Here is a 24,047-nt window from a genome sequence, read left to right as displayed (position 1 = left end):
TAATTCCAGGAGGTACAATTTTGTCTTAAACGTTTTTTGAGTGTAAACAAATTACTTCCCATTAATCTTTTCTTTTCCACTAGATTTTGAGTCCCAGTTGTTCAATTTTCAGTGATAGTCAGTTTCTTGCCACTAGTTTTCTGGTCTGCTACATCTCTAAATTGCGCTTCCAGGAGAGACTGTTTCTTTTCATGCAGATTGAACAACATTACTGGTGACAAAATGAGCAAAACCATTAGGGAAATGAAAAGCAATGTTGAAGTTGCAACCCATGGCACAGATCATTAGATTATTACATCAACATTCATGACAGTGGAAATTTAGGGAAAAATATTTGTACCGCCTGGCCCACTAAGCATGTCTGTGCACACCTGTCATTTTTTAATATAAGAGACTTGCCATCATAGTACTGGCCCCACGCTGAATCTTTTGCATTAATTCACGTGGCATGGCTTCTGGAGTTGTCTTTTAACTCCAGGGATTATGTTGTCACAGTCAACTAAAAGCTGAACCTTGATCTGCAAATTCCAAAAGTAAGAATCGCAAAATTGTAAAAGCTGGAGGTGCAAAAGACCTATCACTTTGTCTGATCCTTCACTCTCCTAGAACAAGATTATTATCTTATCTCTCAGAGTGCTTTGTGTAGTTCAGTTTCTTCTGTTTCAGGAAATCTGCATTTTTCTGCATTCTTATATCATACTATTACATTTTTCTCCTCCTTTCAGCCTGTCTTTTCTTTTCTGCTTCCCCCTCAGGAATGGTCCCAAGCCACTCCCAAGATGAGATATGTTTACCATCCACAGAGTACACCTTCCAGCTCTTATGAAGAGGCTGCCTGAGCCCAAACTCTGGAAGAGGAGAGCTCAAGAATGCACAGCATCGTAGTGCAGGATGGACTGGAGGTCAGCGCCACAGCAGAGTGAGGACACTTTAGCAGGCAATCCAGGCTTGTCTCTTCCTCCAGCACAATCTGAGTACTTTGCAATGTAAGAGAGTCTTCTACCACAGACATCATCTTTGTATTACAGAGAAACTCTCTTCCTTCTCAGGCATTTTGTGCTACTGTTCTGCCTGTATATCTCCCAGACATCACCAGAGCCCTGTGCCACCATCACTGTATCTGCAGGTATCTGTGTGTGTCAGCAAAATGCTCTTCCACATCATTCTGTTGAAACAAACTCCCCCTCACTGTGCAAGTTCTGCCCTATGGCCCTGTCTGGAGTAGGAGACCATGACAGGCATTTAGGTATTGCTCTGTTGGAAAACAGAAGCAAACTGACCCATTCTCCTCAAGGGCACCAGTGTCTACTTACAGGACTCCACTGAGACCACTGCAGGTGTCTAATCTGGTTCAAAAGAGAAACTCATGTACAAGACAACAATAAATGATTCAAATTGCCTGCCATGCTGGACTGACAGTCACACAGTCCCTCTAGTGACCTGTCTCTCTTTACAGGCAATGGAGAGCAAGAGTCACAGTGCCACTGTGCTGGCACAAAGGTGCCCCACTCAAACATTGTAATTGATCCTGCTCTCTTCCTTGGAAAGAAGGATAATCTCCTGACCTGACTGTACGAAGTGTGATGGTTAAGTACTTACAGGAGGTGGTTGTACATCTCTCTTACCTATTTCTTTCCCATCAAGGGCCACACTTATGTTTTCATCTGTGTGGCAACCAGCATTCTAGACACAACTAGGCAGCTCCACTTCCCTGCTGACCATTTCCTCTAAGGAAAGGAGGAGGTGATTTTTATCCTTACCGTGTGAGCAGCAGCAGATAAGGGAGTTCTCTGAACCGGAGTGCGCCTGTGACTGCGATTATCCCACAAGACAATTTGGCCAGAGTATGTTCCACCAACGACCAGGTTTGGGTGAAAGCGGGCAAAACAGACAGACATCACGGAAGACTGGAGTAAAACAGGTAGAGAAGAAGAGAGGGGTTACATGGTCAGTCATCTTCAATTCTCTCCTTAAGGAAGCATATTGTAATTAGCATTTTGTATTTTACAAATTACTGTAAGAGCTCTATTCATATTTCTTGCACACTAGTAATTCTGCTAAAGCCAACAGGACACATGCAAAGAGCTAATTTTGACCCTAAAATGTGTAGTTCCATTGGTGCTAGGGAATATATACACCACAGGCTGAGTCTTAGTGTGATGCTAAAAACCTGAGATAACCTCTCCATGACAGTGATGGGAAAGTGCTTAATTTAATTTCCAAAAGTGAGAACTTCCAACCCAACAGAGGTTGGCCCATGATTTCCCATCAGGGAGAGCTCTTCCCCTAGCTGTTAACTCTCAAACAATTTGAGTTGAGTTTGTGAGAGACCCTCCAAAGTTCACCTCAAGGTGCGCTGCCTTGAGAGCACCAGCTGACAAGCCATGTCTCATTGTTGGATCGATGACTGATTTCTCTGCTACACAGAGGTCCTCTTTTAATAGCAGAGGGAATCACACTTTCCCTTACACTGTTTGAGCAGAAACGAGTTCTTCCTCATTTTAATGACAGCTGAATTGCCTTTGTACATTTTCTTTAGCTGGGGATGCTGAGGAGCCAGACTGGTGTAACCATTACCCTGGCTGTTGGGTAGAGTGCCCCACAAGCCAGTATGGAGATGGGTATCTGTCCCAGCTACTGCCTTCTAGTCTCTTTAAAATAACATACAGCATCCAAAGTCCTCAAGGGAACAGTCCCCAGAACCTTCATGTGCCAACCAGCTACAACCAAGAGCAACAAGCTGTAACTCCTTCAAGTCCTCCATCCTCTTTCTAAGGAATTATTTCCCATTTTTATATAATTGGTCCTGGATGTTATGTCTTTGTTTTATGCAAATTGGAAAGCAACGGTTACAGCATTCATATAGTTTCCTGAGAATTCACATACTAATAAAGACAGTTTGCAAACAGAAGCAAATGCCATTTTTTCATGGGCAGTTTTAGTGATGCTTACAAGACACAGAGCAAGACTTGAACTGCTGTGGCAATTACAGTCAGACAGTTAAATTCACTGTTAGTGGTTGCATTCTTAAAAATTCATTGTCTGGCTGTTTCCATTGAGTATTGGTAAGAAATCTTTGTTATAGTTTAATGACTGGATATTTTGAAGCGGTGATGTTCCTATGTGTGAACCCATTTTACTCAATGACAAAGGGTTAACTAAATTACCATATTTCAGTTGCATTGCAGACATTTAAGTAAACTTTGTGGAATTGAGAACATAGGAGCTGCCAAGCTGAACTACACCCAGTGTCTACTTAGCTGATGACCCTGTCTCTGGCAGGAGTGGATGGAGTTGTAAGAACTTTGATGTGGGCAGATGTGTTGCCTTCTTTCCTTACTGCTCCTCATCCTGATTTCTAGTGGCTAGAACTGGTTTGAACTCTTACACCAGAGATTTAAAACCCCTTCTGATAGGCCTATAATTAATTATGCTAACTCTTGATGTCTGTAACTAGGTTAATAAGAATAAAGCAAAAAAGTTTAAATAGTTTTTACTGAATTCATGTGGCTGCCTGATATCTATTGTTTAAAGCTAGATTATGTACTAAATTAATTTAGTAGACATAGCATACAGCAGTATGTTCAATACTCTTTTTTTGACCTAATAAGATCACCAAGACAATGAAATAAGCTGCCACTATCTTTTTTCTTTCCCATTATGTCTGGATTCTCATGACAGTTCACTTGACATCTTTGATCCCTCCCCTTCTTGACTAAAGCTTTTGCATACATTTCTCTGATGTTATATAGTCTAGTATCTAATGACTAGATGATTAGTATACATAATTGCCTATTTTAGTCCATATCTAGCTAAGTGCTTGAGCATAGTAATTACACTATGGTCAGTCGTAGCAACAAAAGTTAGCTTCCAAACACTGTTTCCAAAGGACCTATTAGCTTTACAGATAAGAAAATCCACCTCTGAGTAACAGGACTTTGGTACTGCTAAGAAGGGCTTAAAACTCAGCTACAATGCAGCTGCCATCCGGTTTCCACAGCTCCCCCATATATTATAACTAAAACGACCCTACAGCACATGTTCTACATTTTATCTCTTTGTTTAATGGCCTAGTGAGTTGTTTTAATCAACCCCTCTCATTCCTTGCAAGTAAGCTGACAGATATCCTTACACGAATAAAATAGCCAGATGATTTTAAAATAGTACAGCTCCACCACTGTGTACACTCCGCAGCAGCTACAAGGCTCCACATTTATTTTAAGAAACCCCAATTCAAACAGTCATTCCACAACAAAGTTCTCAGTTTGTCCGAAACAAACTTGGGAGACTCTGAAGCAGGGCAAAGAAGCCAAGTGGACAGTGTATTTTTAAATGTTGTGTTTTCATGGTTAGCATGTTTTTGAATTCAGAATCCCAGAATACAGTTGAATGGTCAGGATATAAACTGCTAAGGGGTGTTTTTCATAAAGTTCAAAAATAACCTACAGACATGACACGGACTTAAGCCCTCTGCGCTGCTTCTAGTTTTACGTATCGCTCCAAAGTAACTTGCATTCTTCAACGGATGAAATGTTCACATCCTTTTAATTATGTCAATATTATTTTTCTACCAAGGAAAAACTTATTTCAAATATTAGAATTTCACAATTTAAGGACTCCACTCCATACCACTTAATATAGTGATTATTTTCTTAAAGTTAATGGCAGGACTCAGATGAGTAAGGGCTGTAAGATCCAGCCCATTCATTTCACAACTTTAAAAGCATTCATTTCTTAGCCTTAATGGGAGAGAGCGGCAGACAGGTCTCCAGTCTGTCTGAACAGCTCTGTGCTCAAGGAGAGCAGCAGAAACCATTCCCTGTAAGCCTCTTCTGCCTCCAGGCTGCCTCTTGTTTGCCGATTCAAGCAGTCTTGCTCCTCTAAAACAGAGTTTTGCCACTGACTTCAAAGGGGGAGGAACCAGTGCATGGTCAGGTTTTAAAATAACAGTGTATCCCTCTTTGCACTTCTACCACACCTTTCTAGGGAAATCTCATGGCACTTTCCAATAACCATGATAAAACTTCCCAGTTTTCTAGTTAGGCATATTTTATTTGCTGTAGGTGCTTAGTTACCCATTGCAGAGGACAGAAGCAGCTAGTTTCATGGTATATAGCAATAGTGCGTAAAGAAATGTAAGAGGGATCATGTCAGAAGGCAATTCCACAGAGAGTTTAATGTCCACAGTATAAAAGCGGCATTTAGAATAGGAGGTTCCCAGCATTATCTTTTTATGGGTGCCACAGAGCATCTGTGTCTGCAAGCTGTCAGGACCTGCAAAAGACAGGCAAACCCCAGTACTTGCTCTGCGCAGTGCATCATTTTATTGTTCACCTTAGCTTAATGCTTTGGTGTTTTCTCCCTCTATGCAAGTACAGTCTACTGGATTTAGCTTTCTCTGTCTCTCCTTAGCTTTCTCAGCAACCCTACTAAAGTATTTCTGGTACTTCTGGCTTTGTGATCTTCCACCCAGATTTTCTACTCCTGTATCTTGGTGATGGCTTTCTGGTGGGTGCCACCATGCTGGTGCTGCTGCCTCATCCCCTATGTGTGCTCTGCCTGTCCGTGGAGGTGAGCAGCTCTCAAAGGGCCAGACGAGTGAGCCAGAATTAGCTCCAGGTCGGAGCACTGCGCAGGCAAAAGGGAGAGCCAGGCTCAGGCTGGTAAACCTGAGATTTTTGTCTGGCAAATGGGCGATCCCACTCCCTGAATGCTAAAGCTTCTGCTCCCGGCTGTTACAAGAACCGTGCTGAAAACATAATTAAGAAACAAAGCAAGAAATGTCTGTGCTCTTGTCACGGCAAAGAGAGGGCTGGCCTCAGAAACGTGTTTCCCAGCCCTTGGAGAAGGCTGCAGTGGAAGGGACGAAGGCAGCACACCCTGGCCCCCTGTTTTGGCAGCTGTCAGGTTGTCTCAGCCCGCACGGAGAGAAGCGCTACAGGGGCGAGGGGCTGGTGACTTTGCTCAGCCGCCTCTGCCTCCTCCCTCCCTTCCTCCCTCCCTTCCCGCTGATGCACTCGATTCAAACAGGCCCCGAGCCCTCTTCAAGTGGCTGGCAGAGCTGGTTTTTATTTTAGAAGCTTAATCCGGCCCAGATTTGGATTAATGATGGCGTATCCCTTCAACCACAGATACACATGCTCGGGACAGACAGTCATTTAGATTCTCCTTACTGAGAAGCCTGACCTCAGTACCCACATCTGATGTGTGTAAGGCCCCAGAGACTCAGCTGTCTGTGCTCATGTCCGTAGATTCGGATGGCACCCTGCCCAGCCACCAGTTGAACAAGTTCACAAAGACCTGGGTGCTAAACAATAATGACTTTCAATAGGCAACGACTACTGCATTCAGCGAGACCTCTTCTGCAGGAAACCACCCCCATAGGCAGTGCTGCCATACTGGTGCCATATGCCTACACTTGACACCAGATGGATCTCAAAACAATACTTTGCCAGTGGGAAGAAGCGATCTGAGGAGTTCACAGGCATTTCTAGACTCCAAAATACCAGGTTATATTGCAGCAGGCACTCAGGAAACTCCTGGGTAGATTTTTCTAGCTGAGCAAACACATGTGAAAAAGCACTGCAGTCTGTGGTGTGCTACTATAGGTCAGTCTAACACAGACAACAGCGGGCAATAAAATTAACAGCAGCTGAGATGAAGAGGCAGACCCTTTTCCATGCTTGAAGGAATTGGCTTAGAGGGACTGAGAGCAGAGGGACAAAGCTGTGATAGTCTTGCTTAGCTAGAACGATGAAAAGGTGCCAAACTCATAGTCCTTTATCCATAGGAACTGAAGAATAGGGACTGGACTGCTGATCACTTATGCCTGTCCTCCTCAGGAATAAATAAATAATGACAAAGGCCAAAAGTACACGTACAATTTACTCATAACCTTCTGCTCTCACTCCTGCTCATCAAGAACAGCATTTGAAGAGTCTAAGTACTCCTAGTTCCTCTGAGAGCTGCCCTACTTTCTTCTGGCCAGGCAATCTCCTCGTGCTTGCATTGCTACACACACTTATATGTGGCCCCAGAACAGATACAGGTGATATATCTCAACTGCAAGGGTGGATTAAAATCATCATCTAGAAACAAAACAGCAGATGAGTTACTACATAAAGCCCTTGCTTCCTGCCAGGACAAGGACTGACAATCAACATGGAAAGTAGCGGTATCAGATCTGAACACTGGTTTGTCTGGTTTAGTGCCCTGTTAATCCTTTTTGTACCACAAAAGAAGGTGTGAGATACCTTGAAAGAGGCAATCCTAGGGTGACTTTGCCCTGGCTACTGAGATACCTGGGTTTGTACAGTGAAATAGAGACTACGTTCCTTCCAAGAGTCTTGCTTATTTTTAGTATCAGCTATTATGAATCTGGTTATTTCTGTGTTTTGCGTAAATGTCTAAGTATAATTAATGGTACTAAGCAAATGACAGAGAGGCTAGCAACAGAATTACAACTGGTTTTCCCAATTAAATTTGAAAAAGTACCTAAAACGTGATTTATGTGTATGGGAACTTTTACCAAACAGGTTAACTCTTAATTCTAAAAGCTTCAAATGCCAAGACTTCTGTATTGCTCCTCCCAGCTCTCTTCCTATTCAACTACAAAACAGCATCTGAAATATTTTGTGCTGGAGATTATCTGTGGTACCACACAAAATTCATCTTCTACTAAAAATAAAACAAAAGCAGTTGACATCCTTCACGTATTTAAAAAAATAAATAAAACCAAACAAACACTTCTTTAAACCAAATGTCAGAATCCTGTTTAATTAAAAAAAGGAAGTTTATACTTGGTTATGGTGTGTCTCAACATCTATCCCTTTGATTTACAAGAGTACGGACTGGAAAGAACAGATTGCTTTATTCAAGAGAAAGAAAGGAGGGAGGGGGGCCCAGTGTGACAGGAAAGAGTGGAGGCTGTATTAACTTCAGTGCTTGTTAAAACATGAAGGATTAATGGTAGAAAGGGAGGGAAGAATTGTGAATGTCTCCAGTTTAGGATCTTCAAAAATGTTTGGGGATTCTAAGAATGTCTCACCCAACCACATGAAAGCTGCACAGAGAGACTCAGCCACACGACTGCTCTAAATCCAAAGCTGGTATTGCTCCACTTATACCATCAAACCAATGGAGCTGAAATGTAGCCACAAATTAAATTTATTTTTATTGAAAAAGTACTAAGTCCTTAAAAAGAAGGAAAAGAGTATGTCAGGAAATGCAGCTCTTTCTTAGCCGAGTTTACAGGGTAGGTAACTGACATCTAACCTCAGTGCTGACATCTGAGCATTGCAGCAGAATCCGAACGCTCTGCCCAAGTCTGCAGAAAGGCAATATCCAGCCTCATGCCTTCATTTTAAGCAGGGCAGAAAGCTCAAGCTTTCTACTTTCATCTCTGTAACTGCAGGTTCAGCCTGTGTAACTACAAGAATAAAATAATCAGAAGAAAGTCCACAAGCTGCCTTGCCAAAAGGGAATCTGCATTTCAGCCCTTTTGCAAAGTGCATTTGCTAATATTATTCATTCGGTGGTGTTGTGATGACTCAGAAAAGCAGCAAAACTGTTTGCTGTATCGCTAAAGCAGATAAACATGATACTTCTCAAGTGCAATACAGGGAGATCCTGCCTGCCTTTATCCATGACTGCAACAACAAATCAATTTGGTAACCCTGAATTACTAACCCTGAATTACTAACCCTGAATTACTACACATACATGCAAGCCGAAGAATACAATCTTTGCTGAATATCCTACTTTCTTTGTTAGACTGAGGATGAGAGAATTAAAGCCTGGAGAAATAAGGACCAATTTCACAACAAGAGCACATCAAAATCAAGTTTTCTTTCCACACAACTGCTTACATGCTAAGTACCCAAATTCATCTGTTTTCTCTGATGAGGACCTGGCTGCTTATCAAATCGCAGGGTCAAATCCTTAATGTCCATGTGCCTGCATGTTGGAGAAGCAAGCACTTCCTTGGTTTGTCTGTTTTATTTAGGTCATGATACTCTAACAGTTATACAAGAGCACCCTTAATTGTTTTGATGAAATTATTCACAAGCCTGAAGCGACGGGTCTGCACCACCCTTGCAGACCTGGAGCCTTAGGGCATGTGTAGATGGTGCGCAGAGACCTTCTGCTGTCCCCGCTCATACCGCAGGCTGGCCAGAATTTGGAACAGATGGTAGGTGTCAGATTGAGCATGGCACTGGCACTCCAGCACTCCGCTTGCATGCAGAAGGGCTTACTAGTTTCAGCACAGTATTAGCTGAAGGCTTCTGGACCAGAGCTTCTATACATGCAGCCAGCTCAGGGCATGGGTAATGGTGTCACTGCCTGCCACCACCCCTAACTACAGCTGCAAGTTCTTTGGGGCAGAGGGTTTGTACGATGGGTTTGTAACAAATTTCTTTCAAAGGCATCTCAGTCTGGTTGAAGCCTCTAGGACTGACCAAATAATAATGTTACCTGAAAAATTTACTTGGTGCACAGGTCAGAAATGCCATTAGGTAAGCAGTGGTTCTTACACAATTTTCTAGTGATGAAACCTCCTTAATGTTCTGCACACATTTACATTTGGTCACTTTGACTTCTGTTTTAAAAAGCATCTCAAACACAAAAGGTGTCCATCCACACACTGGCTGGTTGGTGAGACAAAGGTATTTAGGTGCTGCAAAGTGCATTGGCAAATCCTGTTGCCTGCCTTTCTTTTCATCTTTAGGCACCTGTCCACATTTATAAACCTAGCTCAACATCATTGGAACATAAATTAATGTCTTAACAGTTTTGGTCTGCCAGCAGCCAAAATTCAGATTCAGCAACAATCCGTTCCCAACTGTATTTCATTGCTAATTCAGGGCAAGATGTGAGTCTTCTATTTTCAGCTTGTGCACTGTTTGCTATGGAGAATGTATACAGTTCTCCTTTCAACAGTAAGTAATGTCAGGTTTCAACTGTCACCTCCTTTTTTTTTTTTTTTTTTTTTTTTTGTCAGAAAAGGGCTTATTGGACTGGACTTCTAATATTAAAAGGCTGTTTAACACAGAGTGTTACTCCAAATAAAGAACCTCAACCAAACCGCGACCTCCATCTTGCTGTATGACCACCCTCCCGTGGAAGTGGTAATGCAATCTGCATGTTAGCTTAGTTGTGTTTGGGTTTCATCTGGGCTCAGAAAATCAGTAAGGTAAGTTACAATGAACTGTCTGGAGTAATGCATGAAGGGACAATAACTGAAGAGAAACAAAAGATTTTACATTCAACTTTTCAGCACCATTGAAACACTTAATTCTTCATTCCCTACAGACTCTAAAGAAATATGCTTGAGGGCACTGTCTTTGCAGAATTTTAGGGACAGTTTAACTAAGACATCAACAATTGCTGTGGCAAATATGCTATGCACTAAGTCTTGAAAACTATACCCTATACATAGTCTGCTGTGTATATATTAAATCTACTGTAAGTACATCCTGATAATTTAATAAAGAATGAAAACTGATGCTTTACTAATCCTTTTTCATTCTCTTTAGCACTCATTTTGGCAAGCAGGGTAGAGATTGCAGCAGTCAGTGCCAGAAGCTCCTGAAAGAGGCAGAGTATTTAGTATAGGACAAGTTTTCAAAGGCCATCTCATTGGCATAGCCTTAAGGCACTGTTTGCGTCTCCATGCATTATTATCCGTGTGTGTGGATGGCAGAATAGAGATAACAAGATTAGAGACCGTAGTAAAAAAAAGAGGAACGGTTCAGTTTAGCCTGTTTTGGTCAATCTATTCATCATCATATCTCTGCATTCCTACAGGTTTGGGAGGGGAGAGGAATATTTTATGCACTGCAAAATGAAAGATAGGGCTGGAGAAGCACATACGCAAAACATCACACAAACCAAAGCCCTCTACAAGCATTGCAGTCAGGCAACTCCAGGAAAAAGCATCTATGAAGGTGAAGCCACTTCTATCTAGCAAATGTCTGGGGAACCTGGCTGGGATGGACAAGTCCAGGAGTTCTGGTCACTTTTTCTGAATCACTTCTGCATATTCTCTGATATTACCTAATATAAAATACAGATATAGTCTTGGCAGCTCAGCCCTATGCTTGCAAAGTGCCCCAGCCACCAGGCTAAGGACTTAAGCTTCTTGTTGCTGCACATCTCCCGGCAGAGTCTGCTTTCTGCTGGAACCACGACCTGGCCTCAGGAGCAAGGCTCAAGAGTCACTATCCAGGGTGGTCCCCATCTAGCACTATGCAAAAGCAGAAAAGATACCCTGGAGAGTGAGGTATGGGCTAGGCTTGCCTGGCATCCTGCTGTCCTGGATTCTTCTCCTCACAGAGAAAGCAAACCAGATATCACTTGATGGTAAGTTCTGGAAATATCAGAGTTGGGCTTTACAGAGCACATAGAGATAGTAAATTCCAGGCTTGGAGAACAGGAATAGAAACATGAGTTTTTCTTGAGCCGTGGTGGTAGCTTGGTGGTTTCTATGGCAGCAGTTCTCCAAACCACGTGTTTAATCAATCAAACTACGTGAAGCCAGAAATTAATTAGAAGCCAGTACAGATGCTGCAAGAACAATTATCTACAACTCAGCCTGTGAAGTTGGGCATAGTAGTGATAGCTGCTTATAAGGGAGCTGCAGATAAATCTCAAGTGTGGCACTCAGCCCAAACCCCACCAATAAATGCACAGGCCATGAGAACCCAGGCATGGTCAGAAGATTGAATATACCAGACCAAGAACGCTTTAAGACCCTAGCTGAGGAAAGAACTTATCTATATACTTAAGTCCATCTTTTCTCAGAAGGATGATGTTTGTCCATTAACTTAATTGTAGGTAATTCTTCTAAGTCCCCCGTAACTTCAGAGACTCAAGAGCCTGCTCATAGCCAAGCAAATTGGTACGTGCTTTCCTAAACAGGCTTTCTTGATGTAGGACTTCTGAGAGCCAGTGACCTCCTTTCAGAGAGGAAGGAAGGAGGCCTTCATGTTTAGCTGACCCTGGGAAGACTCTGTAGAATTGGAGACAGTCATGGCCCAGCTGGCTTCTGCATAACCTCAGAATTACAGGCAAGGGAAAAGGAGCATGAAGTGTCAGAGACAGACTCACTGAATCGCCAAGGTTGGAAGGTACCTCTGGATATTGTCTCGTCTAACCCATTGCTCAGAGCTGGGTCACCCAGAGCAGACTGCTCAGGACTGTGTCCAGTTGGGTTTTGAGTATCTTTGTGGATGGAGACCCCATGAACTCTCTGGGCAACCTGTGTCAGTGCTCAATCACCCTCAGAGTAAAAGAGTTTTTTCTTATGGTTAAATGCAATTTCCTGCATTTCTAATTTTGCCCATTAGCCTCTTGTCCTGTTACCAGGTGCCACTGAGAAGAGCGTGGCTCCGTTCTCTTTGCCCCGCCATCAGATATTTGTACACATTGAGAAGATCCTCCCGAGCCTTCTCTAGGCTGAGCAGTCCCAGCCCTCTCAGCCTTTCTTCATACGAGAGATGATCCAGTCCCTGAATCACCTTAGAGGCCCTTTGCTGGACTTGTTGAGTATGTCCAGCTCTCTCTTGCACTGGGGAGCCCAGAACTGAATGAATCTCTACTTACTGGACCCCTCTTTACTTATCAAGGACCCTACAAGTCTTTGAATGGAGCTTTGCCTGTTCCTGGAGATAGGTCACATGATTTTCCAGATTAATGCTATGAGGCGACTTCTGCAGGAAGTCCTACGGGAGCAAAGGGACAATGGTATATCTTACTTTACTTGTTTCTAAGCAATTGGCATTTTGTACTCTGTAGTCTGTGTCACTTGGGCAAACTTCTATCAGTTCACTGTCAAAATAATTACAGTAATCTTTTCTTATCTTTTTGATCTAATTGTAGCCTCTACTGAAGACTGACAGGCTATTATATTTGCCCAAATCCATCATTTTCACTGATGTATCATTTATAAGTAGTGTCACTACTTCATTGGAAATAATTGAAAATTAATTAAACATTGTACATAGATATGAGGATTGAGAGACTGAAAGGTACAGATAAACAGCTATCTAGTGGAAACGCAGAAGATACCACAGGCAAGTCTGTATTTAAGAATGAGCGTGGGAACACAAGTTGCCTTTGCACTGTTCATGTCTCCTACAGTAAATGACTGAACAAGTTCTGATATGAGTAGCCTGGTTCTGCACCCATAGAGCATTAGGGAGCAGCTAAGGCCATGCAGGAATAGATGACTACTTCCCATTACAGACCCAATTTTTAATCCCCCTTTCTCCAAACAAACCTTAGTTTCCTGAAATTTCACATCCCACTTTCCTCACCTGCAAGGTTCTGCTGTTTGGTTTCTGCTATTTTTTTCCATGAGTAGTCTTGGAGAGGAGGAAGGAATGAGATAAGTGTTTTTCCAGTCTCAGGGTCAAAGGCTTAGTTACAATAAATCAGCATAGTTATGCCAGCTTATATTTGCTGACTCCTGGAGTAACAGAGGACCACATCTTGCTCAAAACTAGCTCACCTGGGTCATCCACTCTCACCAGTGATGGGACATTTTATAATGCATCACTCTCCTGCCAGGAAGAATGGATTTACCCCAGACAGTTCATGGCAAACAGCAGTTCTGCACAACTCCTATACATTATTAACTCAGTCCAAATTGACCTTAGTCTGTTTATTTACAGATGTAAACATGAGATAGCAAATGTTAAGCATGTTTTTCTCCACATGAAATGACTGGTGATTCAGTGTATGTTCATGAACAATATGAAACTGAAGTGGAATTGATATTTATCTTAGCTACAAAAACACTAAATGTTGTTGTCAGAGCAATCAAAATGAATTAATCATAGATCCTAATGTACCCTGGCACATTTTGTTGTAGAGATAATGAAAACACTCTGATCTCTCCAATATGACAAGTTTTTAAAAGCATATCGCTTCTTGTACGTAGGACATTTGCTTGTCATCTTACGCTGAAATAAATGTACTTTAACTTTTCTTCTCTGATACTTTTCATGATAAAGACAATCCTGTTTTAATAAAATTTCATGAGAAAGATCTGCTTTGTGAAAGTTAAATCTATGGTATTTGTCATCATTCGTATTCTGTTATTAGGTTATATAATGGATCGTGAAATTTTCACAAAACACTATGTATGACTTCATATGGGCACTTATTACTAACAAAGGCTCACTTTTTATAACCATCGTTACAGTGACAGCAAATATGATACCACTATGCAGAGCAGTGCTCGCACAGTAAGAATTACTGGGCAGTCTCTAAGCAGACTGAGAGAGACTCCCCTTTTTGTCACCTTCCAGAAGACTCTCTGCCCCACATGGGAAATGTCTTCCAAGGATAATACCCATATCTCAGCCAGTCAGCACGTGCTTCTGCTTTCCCTTTGTGGGAAGCAGGGAGCGTTAATCATCATTAAATCAATGTTGCCTGTATACAAAAGTTCTTTTCAGGGAAGTACTTGTCAGTCATCCAGCTGTGGGGGCAGAGGGTGGAAAACTGTTGATTTTAGACCTAAGGCAGAGGACAGTTGTATCCTGGGCTGTAATGATGGATTCCTTGGTTTCTGGGGCCTTTTACAGCACTTTAGAAGAGTAACTGTTTTATATTTTGTGCCAGGTAACACAGAAAGAGGCTTCACTCCTCACATAGAGCTCCCACAGAGACAAAAATCATGAGGTGAAAATAATTTTCTCGAATTTGGACCAAATGTACTCTCCGTTGCAAGTAGCTTGTATTGAGAACAGTTACATAACCCAAACAGAAAAGTCATGCCTATGGCTGCTTATCCATCATTTGCAGTGCAGCTAGGGAATTGCATGGTATTTTATATCCTTTATGGAAAAAAATTCTGTGGAAGGATCCCAATGACTTATTGATTTCACATCTGATCCCGCATTTCTTGTTCACCCAAAACCCTTGTAGCACTGGGAGTTTCAGATATACAAGAAAAACTTTAAAATGTAGTGTTCACATCAACAAAGGAAAGTTATGTTCTTTTTTCCCTTCCTTCCTCCCTCCCTTTTTCTTAAAATATTTTACACTAGGTCATGTTGAAATGTAACCAAATCAACAACTACTAACCCATAAAACACCCTCAGGAACAATTGCAGGATTTGGTGATATTTTTCTCTGCGATTTTGGGATAGTGTGACAAATTTGCATTTTTTATCAACAGAGTTTTTCAAAATTCTGAGTCGAACGAATAATGTCATGTGTTTATAAGTATCAATAATCTAAGCCATCTGCAAAGGAATGGTTTTGCAAAGGCATCTCTTTCAGGACACTCTGTGGATTTTGTCACTGCTTGAGGTTTTGGCAAACCATCAATATCACTATAATTTTCTCTTATGAAATATAGTTTTTGACTGAGATCTTTTTTTTTTTCCTCAGCTAGCAAAAGTTTAAAAATACTGCATGTCTAACTCTGCAAATTCAAAGGTTAGGCTTTCTCCAAATTGCATTATCTGCATATTGCATATTAGATGCCAGTAATTCAGAAAGGTACAATGCAAGTTATCAGGGAAACAAAGAAACTTAAAAAAAAAAAAGAATGCCTGCTGTATTGAGTGGCCAATATAGTCTTTATATTTGGTCTGAAAGGAAGAATACATGAACTTTAAGAAGAGAAACAGCATCTTTAAGTACAGATTCATTACAAATCACTATTTTAACACCTACAAAAAGCACAATGCTATTGCTAGTAGTGACAGCATATCATTTAAGCTTATGATAAGCTACCCCATCCAAAAAAGGCTTAGAAGCAGGAACCACCTAAAATTTTCTATCCAAGACATGCAATTTGTCACTTCCTAAATCTTTGATTCATAATTGAAATCTCAGTTTCAAATGAGGAAGATGATCTATGTTAAGCATCGCTCTAAGCAAAGGACCGTTCTGTTGCTAGCAGACTTTGTATGCATAAACACGGTCCTCAAGTAATTCAGAATGTTAATTACTAACAGGGGAAGTGCACCCACCTTTTGTATTAGCAGTCATTTCACAGACTGATGGGATATGATACACAATTTTGCTGTTATAGTGTACACATTGGCTTTGATGAGTGTGTTGCTCTTCAGGGTTCTGCACAAGAGAGCAATAGATCCGAGTCATGATGGAAAAACCAACTTTGCTAAGGGTTAGGAAAGATACAGGTAAGCCCAAGGGAAGGCATACAACTCTGTGGATCCAGTTGGCATTCTTGCAGTCTAAATAATGATGGTTAGTTTCTCTCCAACCTTGCCTGGAAGGTTTCCTTCTCCCACTCCTGTTAGGAAAAATGTTATGATTTGATTTTGTGTGGAAATAAAGTAATTTTTAAGAGATTTTAGGACTGAAAGGCTATGTGGAAAACATGGCATCATTTTTCTTGAGCTGCAGATGCTAGCAGATGCCACATTAACAGCTGTGGCATTTCAGCAGTAAAGCAGGACTTGAGGTTCACCTGGGGCATTTCATACTGGTGATTTCAGGACTGTGTAAGACACTGTAGCACCCAAGACAGAATACACATTTCCATGTTTTCAGTGCCTTTTCTGTCCTCCCCCACTGATGCCTCTGAATTCAGTAGTATCTGTGAGACAGGAGACTCTGCCTCTTGTATATTTGGTCCTCCTTGCCCCCTCTACAAATCTGCTGCAGGCACCTCTCTCCTCTCACCTAAGACACCAAAAACCATTTTCCAAATACTACACTCAGCCTTTGGATGTGTGGGTGTAACTTCTACTGACTCACACACAATCTCTCCACAAGTATTGGAGCACTTATCTTAGGCTAAATGATAGTTATTTTTAATCATCAAAGGCAGAACTGGTGTAAACTCCAAAAAGAGGAGCAAAAAAAGACAGCCGTTATCAGCTGAGAATGGGAGGAAGAATCTAAACCAAAAGCCTAACAGACAAGACATGGGCTCGTGTTTACTGAAATCCTCACAGCACAAATTGTGCTCTGCATTTCTATGTTCCAGCCTGGATAAACATAACACAACAGAGGAAAAAAGTTTTAAAATAAGAACAGAATGAGTATGTCCTTCTAACACAAGCCACAGCTGAAACTGTTCTCCTCCCCCAGCAGCACAGTTGGAAATTCACCCAGATTTTAATTCAAAATGCAGTGTACAAATGACCACGTAGTTACAAATGTAAGAGCAACAAAGTGTCCTGGAAAACAGGCGCAGAAGAGCTCTATGCAGCTCCACAAAGATCATCCTACCAACGATGCATAGCAGGAAACGAAGCAAAGTGAAAACAAAACAACCTCTATTATCTATGAAGAAGTTCTGCAACAAATTTGGGTCCCTGGGTACTGGAGCATTCCCAGTATGGGAGCTGCACCAGCATCTTCAAAGACAGACATTCAGAGGCCAACTTACCAGAGAATTGGTACAAAACCAGGCAGAACCTGATTCGCGTCCCGGATCATAGGATCACAGGAAAATTCAGGTTGGAAAAGACCTCAGGAGATCTCTAGTCCAATCTCCTGTTCAAAGCAGGGCCAGCTGTGAGATTAGATGAGGTTGCTCAGGGCTTCATCCAGCATGTCTTGAAAAGACAATGATGGAGACTGCGCAATCTGTCTGGACAACCTGCTTCAATGCTTGACTGTCCTCATTGGGAAAAGCCTTTTCCTTCCATGTAGTCTGAACTTCTCTTCTTCCATTGTCTCTCATTCTCCCACCATGCACCAGACTTCAGTGGTTACCCATCAAACCTACTTACCTTCTGTCGACCAGTTCTATTTTAACAACTGGACACTTTTTGATGAAAAAGCCTTTTCCAGAGCTGGGTTTTTTTTACAAAATTTGCAGTGAGCTCAGAGCCACATGCCTTCTCTGAGATTTGCAGCACTTTAAAGACTGACCACAGGTGCCTCCTCTCACTAGAAACTGAGGAATTAGACAAGTCAGCTCTGGGACTGGATGTGCTGCTGGTTCTTCAGATTGATTTTACTTTGGAAATTCCGGGAAGCTTGGAGGGAGCTTAGGGGCTGTCATTTCTTTTATGGCTCTGAAGAGCTGAATCCTTACTTGACACTTAGATAGCAGCAACAAAGTGAGGAAGTCTTTGTGGAAAAACACCAATATAATTATCAGAGAAAATTTTCTTTATTTTTTAAGTATTCCAAGCATACTTTCTTGACAATTAAACTTGGTTTAGTACTTCTTTTCTTTTAAATTTCTGGGACTGAGCTCTGGTCTGGCTTCCACAGTGAAGGAAACTCAAGGACAAGAGGAAAAGGAGGATATTAGTCATTCATGCTGTTACCTCAGCCTGCTCTGCACACAAGTCTCGTGGATTTGGGCGCTCAGCACCTTTAGAAGGCAGGCTGCTGGAGCAAAAAGCACATCTGAAGGAATTTATGTTGATTTTGAAAGAGCAGACAACAACAAAGGAACCAAATCAGGGGAAAAAAAAGGCAACTACGGCCAATATCGGCCACTAAATATAGCCCTTCACTTACCTCAGTGCATCTAATTCTAAGATACGCATTTCTGACTCCATCCATTCATTTGAAAAGGGAAAGACCACACCAGGATAAGCAATGAAGAGTGGTCAAACACATAACTTAATGACAGTGTATAGAAGCCACTACAAAAAAGCTAGGGGAGAATGAAACATTTTGTGGTGCGGCTGAGTGGCTGATTTCTGTACCCAATCTACCAATATTTTCCAAGCATGGACAGCTTTTCTTGAAATTAAAATAGAAAACACAAGTCCCATATCCCACAAAAAACTGACAGTTTAGTAAAGAGATGGAACCAACCAAGTAAATCTGACTGCATGGCATTTTAGGAAAAGGACAGAAATAGCTGCAGCTATTAAAAGTGATATACTGCTGAAATCTTTTTGTGATTATGCTAAAAGTCAATCTGACTTCTTGAAAGAACTCTTCTTCAAATAAAAGCTACTTCACATGTGCTTTCCTTCCTTAAAAATACGCTGAATGGAGTTACTTCTAAGTGTCAGATTTGTACTTCTCACTGCCCTTTTGAGACATTTGGAAAAAACACAGCTGAGAGACAGGAAATTAATAGATCAGGAAATAATCTATAATAAATCAAAATGCAGTTAATGTAGTAATTTTTTTTTTTCTTAGACTGGGTGTAGGAAAACAGAATTCATCAAACTTTCCAAACACAATGCAGAGTCCTCCAAATCAGAAAGTAAAATTCAGTTTGGTTTATTTGCACGAAACTAATATCTTTAGCTGTCTTCCCCCCACCCCACCTCTCTTGAAGTGATGGATGTTTGAAGCTGAGGTCCAGATACCTCAACCAACTTTAATAATCCCTGTTTAGTTCCAGAAGAAAGCAAATCATCTCCAATATTCTGAAGTCCACTAGACCCACTGATTATTTCTTTCTCTTGTATCTTCTGTCTCTGTAGATCAGCTTTAACCCACAAGCGATGAGATCTGGTATAAAAGCAGTGCCGTACCCATGCTAACAGGCCCTGCTGAAAGGGAGGGTGTAATAGCTCAGACTTCAACTAGCCACTTTAGGGCAAAGACAGTCTGAGTTCTCATTTGCCTCACTCAACAGATACGTTGGCACAAAGTTTCAGATATATCTTCAGGTCACTGGCTTAGAAAGGTTAGATCAGTCCAGGAAACAGAAACAACATCCTGGGCAGAGACGACCAGCAGTAAATAAACAACGTGCATTACATTACAAATAATCCTCATAATTAATGGCTAATGTAGATTTTTATTTGTTTGTTGAGTGAAAAAACACATTACGGACCTATAAGCACTTTCTAAGAAAGAGGGTAAGACTGAGAAACATCACTGATGCTACTCTATCAATCAATAGTACAGGAATGTTCACATACAAGGCCAGGCCCATGCATTGCATAAATCAAGATAGGATTGAGCTCATGTTGAGTCATATAATCAATAACCGTGCCATACTATTTTCATTTTTGTCACTCCCACCTAAACACAGACCAACAGTAGCTGAGAGAAGCAGTGTGAACCACTGCTTAAAATTCTCCCACCAAAACGAGGGAGACTCAATGTGATTTCCATGTCTTTGCTGGAATTCAATTCCCTCTCTGGATACTGCCAAACCAACCCAACCAGGGATGACTCATCCGCAGGGCCTCATAAAGTACTTCTGAAAGGCTTGGGTTTTGCCTTTGGAATGCACTGGATTACACCAAGAGTTTGTGATGCTCCAGCATGGGGGAAAAGGACATCCCTGACTCTTCCCTACAAGGACATTCCCAGTCCGCACTCTGCAGTATTAACTGCATGCTCAATTTATTCCTCACTACCTAAGGAAAGCACTGAATGTTCATTCCTTTGGCAAATGATATCACCCTTCCACTTTGATTTTGCTTCTGAGACAACATTTTTTTGCTTGCATAGGAAAACAAATGAACAAATTGCCCCATCCCTCACTCTTCCTCGTTTTCCCATTTCTAACCTTGTGGTAAAGAGATGTATGATGAGTTATAGAGGAAAAAATCTGTGGGAGTCCCAGCTAAAATACTGTCAGCACATCACTGGGTAAAGTAGAAATATAAAAACCCAAAGAAGGGAAAAAATAAAACACATAGAAGAAAAGAAATATTCCACAGGAGGAGAGAGTAGAAGCCAGTAGGACTGTTTTGTTTAGAAAGGATTTGATAGAACACATGGCAGTTCACATGAATTAATGAGTAAACATGTCCATTTGGCTGAGAGTAATTTTTTCCTTAATGCATACTAACTAAAGTTGAACCCAGTATTTGTAGCACACCATATTGTAGAGCTATGAAATTTACTACCACCTACACTGTATTAATGAGCCAACAACCTAATATGACTTTAAATTGGGCAAAAAATTCATAACAGTAAGATCATTAGTGACAACAGCTGAGATAAACATTTACAGAAAACATCATCCCTCACATTTGAGGACTGAAATCAAATGTTTTGCTGACTGGAGTTAGGAAAAACCATCACTGCTGGTCAATTTTTGCATCATTGTCTGCCATGGCTGATAGACAACTTTAGTGGAAGCCCCTGGGTTCTGGCAACTTTCAGCAAAGGCACTGGGAAAGCCTGTTGTTCTGAGTATGACAATTTCAATGATCCTATGTAAAATTACAAAAAGTCATAGAAAGAGGTAAAGAAAATTAAGAAATTCCTTGGTGATCATCTCACTTAAATCTGTATAATATATCAGGAAAGACAGAAAAACATTGTGGTTCCTAGGTTCAAGATTTTACTGAATGTGCACAAGAGGTATCTGAAGTTCTACCTGCTGAAGTTCAACCAGCTCTTTAGCTGTCCAGAGATGTTTCACATATTTATTTCTATTGATGTTATCAGAACTCCTGAGGTGGAATTTCTTAGAAGTTCCTCAGGAATGGCTTCATAAACCTATTTATTGATTTGGCTTCTCAGAAATGGCTTGCATGAGTTCCTCAACAGTCACATCTGAAATGAGTTTCTACTTGCTTGTATCTCACTCTGAGAGCCCCAAAATTGAAATGCAAAAGATAGATTAGTCAGCACCATAGCGTATTTATTAAGACCATGTTTTTATAGAAAGTCTTTGGAAAGGAAATTAGAGGTCTATTGGGAAAATACACTCAAAGTACTGCGTTTGTCATATCTGGGCAACCTAGCTGTAATGATAAGGTGTGTGTTCATCTCTAGCTGCTGGGCTGGACTTTTATAAGGTCATGTATTGTGGAAGAAAAATTGGGCTTGTCTCACGGAAGACCTAGAGAAATGACTGAATCAGGACTGAATAAGGGAATGTTTCTCTTGCAAAATGGTAATATAAATGATATAGGGCTGACTAATAATACAGTTGGTTTCCACTAACTAACAGAATAACTTGATGATCTACAGAACTGAATTCCAGACTCTGAGCTAAGATAATTTTTTTTTCTTATTTTCCATCTGAGTCAGTTAGAACAAAACCTGTGTTCAAGAGACCAAGTCTCAAGCTTTTTGCTTCCTCATTTAATCTCATGTGGGTATCCCCATCTGATCTGAGATGCAGAAGATACTCCACATGTCAGAAGCCCCATAATGGTGATTCAAACATGATTCCAACTCATAACGGTCTTACAATGCAAATTATCTGTGGGACAGTTTGACCAAGAAAATAAATATTTCTCATGGACAGAAGAACTGATTTAATTTAACTGAAAGATGAATCCAGGATGCATGTGAAAGCACAGTGCCACATGTGTCTCTCAATTTACAGGTTTTAAGGTTCCAGTTCTAAAAAAGGGGACATCCAACGTAATGGGAGAATTAGACAGAAGCTCAGCCAGGCCAAATCTCTGGCCACCACTTTGTCCTATGTGTGTTTTTCTAATGGAGAGTGTAGCCTGTCTCAATGCTTTCAATTTAGTGATTCATACCTCCCCTGTTCAAGTGTACCTGCTTTTAAACCTAGATAGAATTTTTAATTAACAGAGCGCATTGTTATGTCTATAGTCAATCTCCCCTTTGTGTTCTCAGAAGGGCTACTCTGAATCTGGTTATTATCTTGCAAAATCAATCTAGTTTAAGGATTATTCTTCTTGAAGATGCAATGGGCAATCTCTTCTCTTGAATATTTTCTTTAAAACATTAAGCTGCATGTGCATCCTAGAAGAATTCAAACATGGGGTCTGAGCTAAGATCTTAAGCAGTCTGAAAGAACACATCAGTCCGCCGAATATGATATCCAGAAAAATACAAGTTCTCATTTCAAAGGTAATACACACACACATATATGTATATAAATCTGTATGGCATATTTGCTGTGTAGGCCTAGACTCCTTGTGAAGTTGTTTTTCAGTATAGCAAATTAGAAAAACATGCCCAGAATTAAAGGTTACTTAATCGGGTTGAAGCAGTAACTTCAATTCCAGCAACTCCCTCCCACTATGTTACATCTGATAATGTACCCAAGTCCAAACATAAACTTAGTTCAAAAAGATGTTTGGTCCTTGAATGTAAAATGACACTTAGCTTACACAATTAGCCAGGTAATACATATCCTTCCAAGAGAAGCAATTTTTACCGCAGAATAATCTGCATTTTACTAATCTCTGATTGTTAAGTTTTACTTGCTGAAACTTTTCCATATGACTTTTTGAATGCCACTGTCCTGTATTTAATTACCACAGACGGATATTAATGAAGAGGTTGGAAATTTGGCCCAAGCCCTGTTCCACAGTTTGGACAGTTTGATGGAGATAGAGCCAATGAGCAGAACATTTCTGTCAATATGAGGCTGTGCCATTTCACGCACAAAAGCAGTGGCAAAAGAGGAGTAAACAGACCTATAGAAATAAAACACCCAACTATTTTTGAATTGTCCATAAACTTCTAAAACTGTATGGTCACAAAGTAGTACTGAGTGGAGTGAAACACCGGTTGCTAATCTAAAGGACAGTCAAACAGGAATCGGTGGAGTAGTCCTTCTAATTGAGACCATTTTTATCAAGCTGTAAGTAAGATGCATGCCCAGAAATGCAAACTATACTTCCCAATTTTAAAGGCAAAACATGATATTGAGCAGAACCAAGGCAAGGGTAGGCAGCTTGGAGTGCAGAGGATGCGAGGAAGCTAACGTGGGTGGGAAAGCATATGTTGCTGCCTGGATGAGGAAGTGGTACACCACAGTTACTTCATAAGTGCAGGGGCTTTATAAACTAAATCTCCTAGGGACTGTTTTAAATAGACAAAGAATGACACGCAGCCCTGACAGGCTTTCAGTATTGTTTGAGAAGGCTGGCTGCCTTCTAAAAACACTGGACTGCCGCTTGTACTTTTTCCAAAAATGCCTATTTTTAACCTCAACCTCTTCATATAAACAGTGGGCAGATGCACCATGTAGTAAACTCTGTTTTGTCTAGCATGAAATTAATGGCTTCCTCAGTCTTACCTGACAATGGAAAACATATTCCGGTGTGGTTTTCTTGAACTTCATGTTCCATACCAAGGCTACCCCATCGGGCTCATGTGGAGCATCCTCATTATTGTTATAAGAGGCAACCATCAACTCGGGGTACTGGAAAGAAAAAGAAAAAGCAAATGAAATAAGA

At 41.0% G+C, this 24,047-nt stretch overlaps 1 protein-coding gene across 4 annotated transcripts in view; it reads right to left on the bottom strand.

Annotated features, from left to right (window-relative positions):
* The window catches only part of DYNC1I1 (dynein cytoplasmic 1 intermediate chain 1), a 180,476-nt gene that overhangs the window by 48,999 nt on the left and 107,430 nt on the right, over positions 1-24,047 (bottom strand). For all 4 annotated transcript variants that reach the window (XM_075704604.1, XM_075704606.1, XM_075704605.1 and 1 more), the window contains 2 exons: positions 23,888-24,013; positions 1,761-1,907 (listed from right to left, as the gene is read on the bottom strand). In XM_075704604.1, the coding sequence (XP_075560719.1) occupies positions 1,761-1,907; positions 23,888-24,013 (273 nt within the window). The remainder of the gene's footprint in view (positions 1-1,760; positions 1,908-23,887; positions 24,014-24,047) is intronic.

The sequence above is a fragment of the Pelecanus crispus genome, chromosome 2, assembly GCF_030463565.1.
Source record: "Pelecanus crispus isolate bPelCri1 chromosome 2, bPelCri1.pri, whole genome shotgun sequence".
In the NCBI taxonomy this organism is placed as follows: Eukaryota; Metazoa; Chordata; class Aves; order Pelecaniformes; family Pelecanidae; genus Pelecanus; species Pelecanus crispus.
The sequence above is the reverse complement of the archived record's forward strand: the minus strand, read 5'-3'. Positions and strand labels throughout refer to the sequence as shown.